The sequence below is a fragment of the Hemicordylus capensis genome, chromosome 8 (assembly GCF_027244095.1).
Source record: "Hemicordylus capensis ecotype Gifberg chromosome 8, rHemCap1.1.pri, whole genome shotgun sequence".
Taxonomy (NCBI): Eukaryota; Metazoa; Chordata; class Lepidosauria; order Squamata; family Cordylidae; genus Hemicordylus; species Hemicordylus capensis.
The window spans coordinates 4,338,666-4,353,902 of record NC_069664.1 but is presented as its reverse complement, the minus strand read 5'-3'; the positions used below and the strand labels follow the sequence as shown (position 1 = coordinate 4,353,902).

General features: G+C 47.5%; 1 protein-coding gene across 2 annotated transcripts in view; it reads left to right on the top strand.

Annotated features, from left to right (window-relative positions):
• The window catches only part of PPP2R2A (protein phosphatase 2 regulatory subunit Balpha), an 82,793-nt gene that overhangs the window by 2,402 nt on the left and 65,154 nt on the right, over positions 1-15,237 (top strand). For both annotated transcript variants that reach the window (XM_053269077.1, XM_053269075.1), the window contains one exon: positions 177-254. In XM_053269077.1, coding sequence (XP_053125052.1) covers positions 177-254 — 78 coding nt within the window. The remainder of the gene's footprint in view (positions 1-176; positions 255-15,237) is intronic.

The following is a 15,237-nucleotide window of genomic DNA, read 5'->3' as shown; positions in this document are numbered from 1 at the left end:
GAATAAACAACTTTGTCTGCTTTGGAAATACTCTTGTGGGTATGAAGGGTGCTCCTTATACAGTCTCAATGATCAACAACCACTGTTGAGCAGAGTGGGATGTGCAAAGAGTGCAGCAGGGCGATGGGGCGGGGCATGATGGGTCCACTTTTATTTAACTTCTGTTTTGTTTCTAGGAGCCGGAGGTGGCGGGAATGACATTCAGTGGTGTTTTTCTCAGGTGAAAGGGGCTGTGGATGACGATGTAGCTGAAGGTAAGCTCTGAACCTATGATTATTGCTAATTACAATGTGCCTGTGATGCTAGGCAAAGTACTCCTGCTCTATCCTTGTCCTTTCTCAGCCTGATTTCTTCACTGGCTGATTCTGGAAGCTCACTCTTGCTTAAGAGTAAAGTAGGGTGCAGTGGATGCAGGTCTGCTGACGCTTGTAGAGGTCCAGTAATTGCCGATTTCTGAGTCATGTTTGGTTCTTAAGAGGACAACTTTAACTAAAACATGTGATGGTGTTGAATAGTATGCTCAGGGTACTCACACTTGGGGTTCCCCAGATGTTGCTGGACTACAATTCCCAGCAGTCGCCAGCCAGAATGGAACATAGAAAGTTGCCTTCTACTGAGTCAGACATTGGTCCATCTGGCTCAGTATTGTCTACACCGGCTGGCAGCAGCTTCTCAAAGGTTCCAATCAGGAACCTCAGCCCTATTTTGGAGATGCTGCCAGGGAGGGAACTTGGAGCCTTCAGATGCTCTTCCCAGAGCAGCCCCAATCCCCTGAGGGGAATATCTTACAGTGCTCACATGTAGTCTCCCATTCATATGCAAACCAGGGTGGACCCTGCTCAGCAAAGGGGGCAATTCATGTTTGCCGCCACAAGATCAGCTCTCCTCTCCTCGTGGCTGGGGATGATGGAAGTTGTAGTCCCAACAATTTCTGGGGGCCTAGGTTGGAGAACCCCTGCTCTACCGTCTTCAGCCCAGTGGAACTAAGGATACTTATTTCTATGGCATTTAGGGCAATAATATAGTGGTTTGGGGTGTATGTGTGTGTGGGAAGCGGTAGGCAACTCTCTTTATTTGGTTCCCAAAGAATCGATCATGGAATAATTGAACAGTGTTCTTGGTTTTATGAAGAGGTTTTGCATGTAGCAGTATAGCACTTGGAATTCTTGATTGACCTGATTTGTTTGTTGGAATGAACAATAGAAACATGGCCATGGTCAAGGTGTAACTTACCATCGGATTAACGTTCCCGGGTGTTAGCTTTGGAGCGTTTGAAATCACACAACTTGAGATCTCAAGTCTGTGCTACTGACTCATGAAGTGAGCTTGGCTCTGTCTGGGATAAATGCTGTATCTGCTCAAATAAAGTTGGGCAATCTGTGCCCCCTCTTGTACCCAGAGACCAGTGTTCCCTGTAATAGACTGCAACATTGGGGAGTGCCTGCAACTCCCATCATCCCCAGCTGCAGTGGCCTTTGACTGGGGATGATGGGAGTTGTAGTGAACAAAGTCTGGGAGACGCTGTTACGGGAACACTGCCAGAGACTCTTAACTTCCATCTTAGGAACATAGGGAACTGCCATCTACTGAGTCAGACCCTTGGCCCATCTAGCTCAGTATTGTCTTCACAGACTGGCAGCGGCTTCTCCATGTGACATGAAGTCATCATGGTTTTAACTGACTTCACCCCTTTTTCTGACATAGTTAAGCAAGTTCTCTACCTTCTAGACTGGAGTAACTCCCTCCTCCACCTTTGTGCCTTCAAAGGCTCAGGGTGGAAATTGGGCTGAGATGATACATAGAGAGAAGTATACATGTTCATAAATGAACCTGGCATTTCTGAGTTGAGTTCTCTGTGCCTTCCCTGCAACAACCTGTAAGAGTGCATATGTCATCAATCAAACATAGATTGTTTTACTATGTATGGAGGAGAAGGAAGACTCAGTACTGTTCTTTGGCACTGATGTGGTGTGCAAATGAGGAAATGCATGGTGTGATGCCACCACAATACGGAAGAAAGGAGCCTGCACATTACAGGGAAGAGTGATGGCTTGACACAGGTGTGTTTGTGTAACTTTCAGTGACATGTCTGCTTGTAAGGCATAGTCCCACCTTCACTGATCTGCCTTGAGCAGTGATGTGTTGGCTTTCAGGTGTGTACTACATCCAAGACGACTCTTGTTCAGACTGTGAAGGAAGCACCCTCCTGAGTAATAATTGTCTGAGCCTTGCAAGTCTGGGCACCTGTACGGGCCTCCCTCCCTCTCCCTGTGCGTCATTGTGGCTGTATGCTGGGTGCTGCGTGATGATCGGACAAGATCGGTATCTTTCATGAAGGGGCCCTTGCTCAGTGGAAGAGCAAATACAATCAACCCTTGCCAGCTGTGGTTTTGAGTATCCACAAATGGGAAATTGTGTCTGGTCTTGCCACTGTGACCTGTGTATCCATGGTGGGCGAGGTATTTTAGTGATTTGGGGGGTGGCGATGGAGGGGTTCAGCGGTTCAATCTGCTCATTCCGTTTGCTGAGCCTTGCTCACTCCTCACGATTTAAAGTGCCTTTGAGTGATTTGGAGGGGGGTTCAAAAAATTTCCAGGGGTTCAATCTGCTCATTCCTCGGGGTGACTCATTTTTTATTTATTTGTTTGTTTATTTATTTGATTTCTATACCACCCTTCCAAAAATGGCTCCTGGTGATATTAAGAGTTTTGGGGGAATTTTTGCTGATCTTTTATTTTTTATTTTCCTTTGCCGGTGCAGGGGTGGGGTGGGGTTGTTGCAGATTTGCTAACCGCGAGGTCGCGGTTGGGGTGTGCAAACAGGTTTGATATTGAATGTTTTCGGTTCGACAGTTTGAGGTCAAACTGAACCACCCCCTGTTCTGTCTGACCCTGGAACACACCACCCCCCCCAGCTGTTCAGGTGCATGTGAATCAATTAAAAAAAATTAGTATTTAATCCCTCCGGGGGGCTTCTCTGAGGCTGTGGGGGGGGAAGGTGTCTGCAGAGGTTCCCTCACCCCCTGCCGGCCTTCCTTGTGGCAAAAATTGCCTGGTTTGGGTGTTCTTCGGCCCTTTCCAGGCCTTCCCCAGGCCACTCAGAGGCTCATCGCGCATGTGCGGCAGCCTCCAAAATGGCCGCCACGAGGGGGAAAGGCCTGGAAAGGGCTGAAGAATGCCCGAACTGGGCGATTTTTGCCATGTGGGAGGCTGATAGTCTAGGGCAGGAATCCTCAACATTGGGCCCCCAGATGTTAGTGGACTTCAACTCCTATAATCCCAAGCCCCAGTGGCCTTTGGTTGGGGATTATGGGAGTGTAAGTCCAATAACATCTGGGGGCCCAAAGTTGAGGATCCCTGGTCTCAGGGGAGCCTCTGCAGAAATGCACCCTCCCCCCATGGCCTCAGAGAAGCCCCCAAAGATGGGGTAAGTACTAAAATGTGTGTTTTAAATTGACTCGTGAACCCCACTGAACCCAGGGGTATTCAATGGGGGGGGGACCAAACTGGCCCAGCCCTGTTTGGGTCCGGTTTGGACCCTAACTGAACCAGCTGGCCCAGATTTTGTGCACACCCCACTCACAGTTGGTAAGGGATAATGGTACATTGCATGCCGAAGGGTTCGAGTTCAATACCTGGTGTTTCCAATAGGACAAGACTCTTGGAGAGGTGCTGCCAGTCAGTGTAGACCACCATTTCCCAACTGGTGTGCAGCACTAGCCCCATTATCCACTGGTACATAAAGGAGCACGTCTGCTGCAAAAGCCAAGAGTCAAAACTTTCAGCTTCCTTCCCGTCAAGTGTCCCCTCTAACAAGGTTTTCTGGAGGTTGTTGACTACAACTCCCATAATCCCCGAGTGAAGGATATTGCAGATGGGGATGCTGGGAGTTGTAGTCAGCAACATCTGGGAATCCCTGTGAGAGGGAGCACGGCTTCCCAGTGCATTACAGGGCAGATCAGCACCATATGCAGGGAGCGTAAACTCCTGGCTTCATTCCCTCCTTGATGCACTAGGACAGGGGTGGGCAGGCGTGGCCTTCCAGCTGTTGTTGGACAGCAGCTCCCAGCATCCACAGCCACAGTGATTTGTGGCTGGAGAAGATGGGTGTGTTAGTTCAACAAAAGCTGGAGGGTTCAGGTTTGCCCATGTCTGAGCTCTAGGAAGGAGGTGCCCCCTTCCCAGGCCTAACGGAATGAGTCAGTGGGGAAAACCAAGAACCTATTCTAGCTTTTGCATTTGACTTGCTCCTGAATGCACCGGGAAGGAGGTGCCGCCTTCCCAGTGTGTTATGGAGTGGGTCAGCTGTCAATGCACCCAAATTTGCAGCTGGCTTGCCCCATAATGCACTAGAAGGGAAAATCAATAAATAGGTTTTATGGGTTTTTTAAAAATACAGTAGCTTTCTGCTACAGAAAACAAGTCTCTCTTGGCAGGGGTAGTGTGCCCCCGATTTTTTCTTTACCTGGGGGAGGGGCATTGGGGAAAAACCTGGAATATACAGTGCTGGGCTTGATGGACCAGGGATTCAAGCCCCAGTGGCCTTTGGTTGGGGATTATGGGAGTTGAAGTCCAATAACATCTGGGGACCCAACGCTGAGAATCCCTGGACAAGAGTATTGAACTTACAACATTCATCCTCTCTATATGGTGCCTTTTGAGCAGCAAAGACCATGCACAGCATTGAGCTACAAAGTAATTTAGTTGTACTTTAGTTTCTGTTTTGGAAACATAAGTAAATACATGTTTCAAAGTTATGCTTCTGTAACCATATCAGTAGTGACTGAAACTTCCTAAACCAGGGATAAGGCAATGTGAGGCTCTCCAGATGTTGCTACATGGCAACACCCATCATAGGAACATAGGAAGCTGAGTCAGACCATTGGTCTATCTAGCTCAGTATTGTCTTCACAGACTGGCAGCGGCTTCTCCAAGGTTGCATGCAGGCATCTCTCTTAGCCGGATCTTGGAGATGCTGCCAGGGAGGGAACTTGGGACCTAGATGCTCTTCCCAGAGCAGCTCCATCCCCTGAGGGGAAGATCTTCCAGTGCTCACACATCAAGTCTCCCTTTCATATGCAACTAGGGCGGACCTTGCTTAGCTAAGGGGACAAGTCATGCTTGCTCCCACCAGACCCGCTCTCCTCTCTATGATCTCCAGCTTTAATTAATTGTGGCTTGGGGTGGTGGGAGTTGGAAGTTCAGCAACATCTGGAGAGCTGGACGTTGCTTCCCTGAGTCCTGGACTGGGTCATACGCAGTCTGTTTTCTAGCTCGTGTGGTGTTCCGATTCTTTGTAGCAGGCTGAAATGTCTGCTTTTGGTAATTACAATTGTGTTCTGACCACATCAGTGGTATTTTTAGTAGCCACTTCAGGAGAAAAATATTCTCTGTTCTCTTAAGGGTCATGAAAACTGTAATGCAAGAAATCCAGTTTCCGATTTATTTTGGGTTGAAAGAGGCATGGTAAGCTAATTGGATGGATACACTGTTGATGGATTATTTATTTATCATATTCCTGTGTTGCTTGATATAGACATCTCTAGGCAGTGTACAAAGCTAAACATAACCAATGTAAAAACAATATAAAACAGTTAACATTCATAAAACAGATAAAAACAATCTCAGTAAATAAAAACATTACAATTTAAATTTCAGTTACAAGCCTGGGATAACAGGAGCATCTTGAGGGTCTTCCTAAAAGCAAGCAGAGGAGAAGATGCTCTTATTTCAACAGGCATTGTATTCCTGAGCCCCCCGGGGACAGCTACAAGGAAGGCCCAATCTTCACCTAGATTGCACCTAGGACAGATTACAAGCTTGAGTTAGTCTCCCGGAAACATATGCAAATGTATAAGCTCAAAAAACAAAGAAAAAACCTTTCACTATCTGTACAGCACGTTTCTTTGGGTCTAGGAGCCAACCTAAAATTTAGGAGCCAGACAGTGGATCCGTGAGATTACTAAACTTAGTGACAGATATTATGGAAGGGTAAATGGGCTTCTAGGAATATAGGCAGCAGCCTCATACCCAGTCAGACCCTTGGTCCATCTAACTCAGTATTGTCTATACTGACTAGTCGTGAGTAACTTTGCAAAGTTTCAGGCAGGGATCTTTCCCAGCCGTACCTGGAGATGCCAGGGATTGAACCTGGAACCTTCTGTATCATACTTAGAACAGGAACTGAGGTGTCTGTGACAAAGGGTTTAGTAAAGAACTCTGCCTCTAAATATCCTAGTTCAGGCACCACCATTCAGTTTGGAGGCACCACGACTTCCTGGTGCCTGGAATGTGAAAAACTCTGCTGTTCAGTGTTTGAATTTCAGCATTTGTAGCGGATGTGGCAAACTGCTAGTTTGGAAAGGGGAAAGCTCTGAAATGATAGTATTGCTTGGCACAGTTATGGGGTGTTGCTGCCTGAGGTGTGCAAAATGATTTCGAGTGGCACACACTGCTAGGAAGGCTGATTGTTCCTGTTGGTGCTTCCTGTAGTGGGCATTAAGCATCTGGAATCAGTGGTGGAGATTCTATCTATCTATCTATCTATCTATCTATCTATCTATCTATCTATCTGAAACATTTAATATACCGCCCACTCCGAAGACTCTGGGCAGTGTAGAAAAACACGCAAAGCAAGACAACATTAAAATTACATTCTAAATTAAAAACTGAAGTAACTTAACAAAAAACAAAAAAAACAAATAGGTAAACTACCGGGCAAAAGCCTGGCGAAAAAGAAAAGTCTTCAATAGCGATCAGTAAGGAAGTGGCTGAATGAATCTGAAGGGGAAGGGAGTTCCAGAGAAGTGGGGCAGCAACCAAAAAGGCCCTTTCACGGGTCCTAGCGCCCCGGACCTCTCGGAAATCAGGGACCGACAAAAGGGCCATCTGAGATGATGTGACCGGACGGGATGTAACTGGATGGGAGAGGCGGGTCTGTAGGTAGACAGGCGCCAAACCCTGCAAGGCTTTGAAGGTCAGAACCAGGACCTTAAATTGAACTCAGAAGCGAATAGGCAACCGGTGCAATGACTGCAGGAGAGGTGTTACTCTGTACGACCAGATCTCTCTGGTTGTACCACTGGACTGCCTCTCTTGAATGTGCACACGCAATGAACATGCATGTGTCAGCCAGCACAGCCAGAGAGGCTGCCACCACCCATTCTGCATGTCCGCTGTCTGTTTCTGCAAGTCGTGGCATGCCAGCCAGAGGGAGGCAGTGGGCATCGTGGTGTCCTGTCTTCCTCACATGCTCCTCCCCTCCAGCAATTAAATTCTGTGACTTGTCTGCTCCCCAAATGGAGGGACATAGGGAGCCGCCTTCTTCTGAGTCAGACCAGTAGTCCATCTCACTCGGTACAGTCACCCCATCGCAACCGCAGTTCCCCCAACCTTGGCAACTGCGGTTTTGAGTATCTACAACTGGGAGTTTGTGTCTGGTCTTGCCAAGCGTGTCCCAAGTATCCGCGACTTCTCTGCGCTGTTTTGCTTGTGAGAGGCGGGGGACAGAGGAGAGGAGTGGAGGAGGGGGAGAAAGAGAGAGAAAAGAACGGAGGAAGGAGAGGGAGAGAAGCGGAGGTGAGAGAGGTGTGTGTGTGTGTGTGTGTGTGTGTGTGTGTGTGTGTGTGATGCAGGTTGGGTGACTGGGGCTGCAGAGGTAGTGTGCTGAGAATGAGACAGATCTGCTTGTGACAACCCTATAAAGTCATCCACCAAATGATTTGTGGGGGTGCAAAAAATTTCCAGAGGTTCAGTCTGCTCACTCATCTTGGTGTCTCTTGCTAACTCCTGGTGATTCTTAGGGATTCCTGGTGACCTTTAGGGCTGTTTGTTGATTTCTAGCTATTTTTAATCTCCCCCCTCCCTTGATTTTGGGGTGCTTTCAAGACCATGGTTCCCCATACCCCTTCATAGGAACATAGGAAGCTGCCATATACTGCCATATACATATATCTAGCTCAGTACTGTCTGCCCAGACTGGCAGCGGCTTCTCCAAGGTTGCGAGCAGGAATCTCTCTCAGCCCTCCCTTGGAGATGCCGCCAGGGAGGGAACTTGGAACCTTCTGCTTTTCCCAAGCGGCTCCATCCTCTGAGGGGAAGATCTCACAGTGCTCACGCTTCTAGTCTCCCATTCCTATGCAACCAGGGCAGACCCGGCTTAGCTTAGGGGACAAGTCATGCTTGCTCCCACAAGACCAGCTCTCCTCTCCATAGACCAGCTCTCCTCATTCCCATTGTTTCCTATTGCTCGCCAACCGCAAATTTGCCAGTCGCAGGGTTTGACGAGAACACAACCCTTGCCGTTGATGAGGGATGATGATGAGGGATGACATGACCTTGGCTGCCAGTGTTTCTCCAAGGTTTCAGGCAGAAGTCCTCTTCCCACAAGTGTAGGAGGTCATCGTTCCTACAGTGGCTTACTAGCCCTTCTTGGAGATGCTGCCAGGGATTGAACCTGGGACCTTCTGCATGCAAAGCCAGTGCTTTTCCTCTGAGCCACAGCCCAATCCAGATAAATTGCAAAGTTTTGCTTAAGGATAGAGAGACGGGCCAGCCAGCTACACTTAATGCCAGGTGGAGAACAGCATTGAGCACTGCTGGAAGAAAAGAGGCAGGGGTCAGCTTGGGGCTCCCAGACTGGCTGGTTGGGTGGCTGGCGATGTGGGGATGGGGCAGAGTCATTGCCTAGCTGCTGCAGGGGGAAGGGCCAGCGAGGCCGGGATGCCGAGCTTGCCTTGAATGGCACCCCCTCCTTGTGTGCCCTTGAAGACTTGGCTCGCGCCACTTCTGAAAAGGCTGCCAACCCGTGTCGTAAGGGCATTATTTATAAAGCAGTGTCCCTGCTAGACGCAGTATCGGAGTCATAAACGTTGGACAGCACAGGCATGTTAAACCCTTTTGCCCGCTGCCAAAGCCCGAATTCAGCCCCTTGATTGATGGGAATATAATTAGCAAGCCAGAAACACAGTGTGATGAGAGAATACATTTCCCTGTTAAAAACCCAGCCGTGCAACAGAATCGTATTCCAAGTTGTTAGTCTGCTTGCCGTGACCCTTGGGTTGTATCCTGTGTGTTTTCCTTTTGGTCCCCCTCTCCCCCCCCACCCCGCAATCTAAGGACTTGGTTAGGGTCTTGACACCTGAAATGTGTTCTTTTTATTTTGCTTATTATCAGCCTCGATGTGTTTCTGGCACACAAGAGCCTCCGCTTTAGACACCAAAGGTAAGCAAGGAAGAGAGATGGCTGTGTTGACCTTGCTGTTTGTTGACCACTCAAAGGTCCTGTGCCTGTAGCCATACATGCGAGTGTGCATAGGCGCACATGCATACACACACAGAGGTAGACTCACTGCTATTGTTGGATTATAACACCCATCATCCCCAGTCATCGTGGCCAATAGTTGGGGATGATGGGAGTTGTAGTCTCAACAGCCGCTGGCGGGCCAAAGTTGTGCTAGTAGAAAAATGGACTGAGAACATACCTGGAGGAAAGTAAGTGCAGAGTCCCTCTCCTGCTACTGAGGGTAGCCTCAGCTGTTTTCAGGAGGAAGTTTTCTTGGTTCTATCTTGCAAGCAGAATTGCAGCCAGACCAGCATGGTATGATTTTTACTTTAGAACAGGGCTGCATCATTGTAGATCTGCATCCTCCAGTGGTTGGAGTACATAGCCCATCATCCTCAGCCACACTGGCTAATGGTCAGGGATGATGGGCATTGCAGTCCCAACAGCTGGAGGACTGAAGTTTTGCTACCCTGCTTTGGAACACATTGGACATCCTTGTATCCAGTTTCCTTCTTGAAGCGTTGAGACAGACTTCACTACATGTGAATAACAAAAGATTCCCCTGCCACATTGCTCCCTTCTTTATAAAATAGTCATTACAAACAACTCAGTTCAGTTTGGTTTATGACAATCTTTGATAATATACATATTTCAGTCCAAACCCAGATAAAAGGAAAACTTAAAGGTGAGTATAGTAGGGGTATGCACGTTCAAGCCTGTTCGGAGGGAGGGAGGGGTTTGCTTTAAGGTGCGGGGAGGATGTCCTTGCCTACCCCGCCATGTTTCCTCCTCCGGTGCTGCTGTCAAAATCCCTGGTGCGCGCTAGCCACTTCTGGTATTACACTAACTGGGGTGGCAAGAGGGTATCCTATACGGCCTCCCTGCCCCAGCAATTCTGACAGCAGCACTGGGCGGGGGGGCGGGAGTGGCAGGGGAGGTAAGGACATCCTCCCCATGCCTTAAAGCAACCCCCAGCCTCCCGGGAGTGCACGGAACCAGGTCCATGCACATCCCTAGAATATAGATCCCGATGTAGATCTATGTACACATATAGGGACTGTTACATAGAATTAAAATAAAACAAACTAGAAATTTGAATTAACCATTTCTAACACACCATCTGTGGATCTTAATCACAGCTGTGCAGAATTTGACTACCAAATGGAGTATTTATCAGAAAGAAACAAGTTTATATAAAACTCATCAGAATTATTTGGGTATCTAAAAACAAGAGGAGTAATATATCTAAAACGCAAATCACGATAGACGGAACAATACAAAAGCATGTGGCCAACTGTCTCAACATTGCATCACATATCACATTGTGAACCCAAACCCAAATAATGATGGGACACATGCGGTTAGAAGAAACTAGGGCCACTTTATTAAATAATAACAAACATGCAACGAGGAATTTGAATTAAAGTGCAGGTGAGCCACCTAATGGCACAGCAGGGAAATGATGTGATTAGCAAGCCAGAGGTTGCCAGTTCGAATCCCTGCTGTTATGTTTCCCAGACTTTGGGAAATACCTATCTCGGGCAGTAGTGATATAGGAAGATGCTGAAAGGCATCATCTCAGACTGTGCAGGAGATGGCAATGGTAAACCTCTCCTGTATCCTACCAAAGACAACCATAGGCCTCTGTGATCGCCAGGAGTTGACACCGACTCGATGGCACATTTTACTTCATCCCCTATGTGGGTCGATCTCATAGGAGGTATGCCTACAGGAGAGCCAAGGACCGGGCTTTGATTTGGCTCGGAATCAGTCCGAACCTTATCTTGACCATGAGGTTACCTCCGACGAGGGGATGCGTGCCAGCCCACCTCAACCCAGGTCGCGAGGCACTGAGCGACATTCTCTAGCAGGTTGTATCCAGTGGTTCATATTGAAGATAAATTGCTGGTGAAGAGAAGTGTGATATTCCCTAGGTGAAGTCGCATGTAATGACATCTGACGAGTCCTGTATTCTCGCCAAACGCGTTCCGACTCTGTCAGCTGAAGGGAGAAGCTAACAGCTCCATCCTTATGGTGGGTAGAGGCAAGAAGTAGAAAGGGATTCGACAGAAAACTGCCACTGAAGAAGACCCGGAAGAGTCGAAATGCATATGGCGAGAATACAGGACTTGTCAGAAACCATTCCATGGGACTTCAGCTTGGGAACATCGTTCTTCTCCCACTTTACCAGTCATATACTGTATCTTCAATATGAACCGTTGGATCCAATATTTTAAGTTGGATAGAGAGACTATTTTAATGCTTATTTGTATTGAAACATACAGATCTATTTTTATTCCCGTATTATTACATGCAGTTGCACAGTCTTTTAATCACATGCTTTTATTAAGATTGTGTTTAAAATATTGGCACATGACACTTGGATTCTCTGTTAATGCTTGTAGAGCTTGGGCTTGAAAGGCCAAGGTTCAGATTCCTGCGGGGACATAGACTGAACTTGGGCCAGTCACTGTAGCTTGGGGAAGGCGTTAGAAAGAAATAGGGAAGGCAGCTAGGAAGGGCAGGATAAAAATGTAAACATTTCCTTAAAATTTAATTTCTGGAAGCGGCATGTGTGGCTTGCCTGGCTCCTATAAGCTCAGTCTAGCAAGAAAAAACTGCCCCATGCATATATACCTCCTCCAGTAGGGCTGAATTACGTTACTTGCCACAAATCCTAAGTGAGTAGATGCAATCATAGGGAACCAGGAAGCTGCCTCAGACCACTGTCCCTCTAGCTCAGTATCGTCAACACTGACTGGCAGCAGCTTTTTCAAGGTTTCAGGCAGGAGTCTCTCTCCCAGCTCTACTTGGGGATGCTGCCAGGGATTGAACCTGGGACCTTCTGCGTGAAAGCAGATGCTCTACTACTGAGCTATGAAAATACCTCAGAGCAGGCACCCATCCAAATGCAGACCAGGGTGGACTCTGCTTAGCAGTGGGGGCAATTCATGCTTGTTACCTAAAGACCAGCTCTGCTCTCCTTCCCTCATCCTTGAGTTAATTGTTGCTGTTTTGATTGCTTGGGTTTGGTGGATTAATTCTGGTTGCCTTTGAAGACCAGTTAAGGGGTTGGCGCCAGCTACAGCAACATCTGCTTCCTCCTCTTTCTCACCAGAACCCCCAGGCTAGAAAGAGTTCTCTGACTAGTTAGTTATGATCTGAAACCAACAGTAGACCATGGTTTCTGATCCTGTAAAAATAGTCGCCACGGTGTGAGCCATTACCACTGTGCTAATGTTTTCCCGTCATGTCGGCAAATGGCAGATCCCCTGCTTAGGGGGTTGGTGGGGTGGATTTGGCTTCTGGGAGGGGATCACAGGAAGGAACCACAGCGTGTGTACACACATGCAGGGCAGAAAGACAATGGGCACTTGTTTCACTTAATGTTGCCAACAGCTTCCAGTTTTTGAAGTTTAACCTTTTCTAAATGAGGCCGGGCTGCACAGTTTTGGCCTTCCAGCTCTTACTGGATTACAGTTCCCATCATCCCTGGCCACTGGGGAAGTGTCATGCTTAACAAGGGGCAAGGTGCTCTGGAGGACTCTGGGGTGACTTTCAGATCATTGGAGGCACCCACCAGGTTTGAGATGACACCTTGACCCCTGAAAATGTTCACTGAGATGCTACTCCTCTGGACCAGTGTTGCCTGTACAAGGGATTCCCAGGTGGTGTTGACTACAGTTCCCATCATCCCCAGCTAAAGGCAGCTGTAGCTGGGGGTGATGGGAGTTGTAGTCAGCAGTATCTAGGAATGCCTGGCTCAGAGAATGCTGCTCCTGACCCAGCAGCCGGCCTGCAAAAAGGAGACAGGATATCCCAAGAGCACAGCTGCAGAACATCAGCACACCAGCTGTTGTTGAACTACAGTTCCCATCATCCCCAGCAGCTGAGGAATGGTGGGAGTTGTAGTCTAACCATAGCTGGAGAGCCAAAGTTGTGCAGGACCTCTGGCTGAAAGCATTTGAGCCCTGCAATGTGCTGGTTTTGGGGGCGGAGAACACCAGCTCTTGGACATCTCCACTGCTGTGCCTGGTCTGAACGTGTGTCAGGATGTGGAAATGTTGAACTCTCCAGCCCAGTGTTCCCTCTAACAGGGATTCCCAGATGTTCTTCACTACAACTCCCTGCATTCCCTGCTACAATGGCCTTTGGCTGGGGATTCTGGGAGTTGTAGCCCACAACATCGGGGAAGAACTGTTAGAGGGAACACTGTTCCAGCCCTTCTGAAGATGCACACCCAAGCGACTTCCCATCTGGCCCTCACAACCTGGGGAGTTGTGTGATGTATGCGGAAGCTATTCTGTTTTCAAGCAAAAGTGAGCCAAAGGCGAAGAATGAAGTTGCTGGGCTTGCAATGTGAAATATTTAGTCCGTCGTCAAGATGAAATGGGCACCGAGGCCTCTTGTATGTGGCCGTTCACTGACGGGGGCTGCAGTATGGGCGATCTCCAATGGTCATGTTCTGGATGCTTGTGTGTATCTTCCCCGCTCAGTTACTGCCATTGCAATTAACAGTTTAGCTTTCATGGAGAATTGGAGTGAAAGACTCATGACTTAATTTACCTGCATATTATCCCTGAGTTGGGGAGAGAGAATCTTTCATGCAGAGTGGGGTGGACGCAGGGCGATTGTCCTCTGAGCCAGATTTCTTCTTACCTTTCATCCCACTGGCCTGTGTCTGAAGGCAGCGTTCCCTAGCAGTCTGAGGCAGCAGTGGGCATGTGCAGCTCTTGATCAGCATCAGTGTTCTGTCTAATTTTTTTTCATCTGTGTGTGGAATGAGGCATCGTTCTGTGTGTGGTTCTGGATGACAGGATCAAGGCAGTGTGTGTGCACATATGTTCAGAGTGGGACCTTTCTGATTCAATCTGAGTGGGATCTAAAATTAACCGAGCGGACATCAAAAAAACTTGTATGCGTGAGCACAGCACCAGCGTTCCCTGTAGCAGGGGTTCCCAGATGTTGTCGACTGCAGCCGGGGATGATGGGAGTTGTGGTCAGCAACATCTAGGAATCCCTGTTACAGGGAACAGTTGGTCAGCACCAGTTTTTGGAGCTTGAGGGAATGGTGTGTTGTCCCCTGATTTTTTTATTTTTTATTTATTTTTGCAGGGGTAGAAGGTCCTATCCAGTGTTGTGTCTAATTTTTTTCATCAGTGAGCGGGATGAGTTTTGTTGTGAGTGGCAGTATCAAGGCAGTATGTGCACATGTGCATTATCATGTGCCACTGTAGATACACAGCTCACGCACGCGCACACACACACCCATAAATATGGAAGGGAAGAAGTGTATTTTACAATTCTATTTATAAAATTTGATTACTTACTTTAACTTCATATTTAAGTATAATAAAGACATTAAGCTGGCATAGAACCCTGCTTGAAAGGGTTCAACTAATGAGATTAACTCATTTTAAAATGTTGCAATATCAGGAGGACCATTTAGTAATGTCCCTAATTTGTTTTAATATTGTAATATTATTTAATATTTTTAAAGGATATGCAGCTGTAGACATGGTCAGTTATTTACATGGATGCCCACTGCAATCACCATGGAAGAACAGGATATATGTTTTATACACACTTGCACGTACGCACGCAACATGACATGTATTGATTTCTCAAAGTCAATTGTCAGCAAACAAAATCTTTTGTATCTTTGGTATGAGGTCAGTTGCATGCAACAGTGTATACTTCTTGAACTGATAAGAGAATTAAGCACCAAATGTGAGCGTCTTAAACTTTTTTCAATGTGTGAATGTGAAAGAGATGGAAGAAAAATACTGTTAAAAAAAATGGCACAATTTTCTCCTCTGGTCTTTTGAAGACTGAATGGTTACACACACATTCTCTTTCTCTTCTCCCCCCACCACCCCTACCCCTGACAAGAAACAGGTCATGGGCTAATTTTTCTTACTAGAGGCTTTAAAGTATAGAATGCCTCAAACATCTT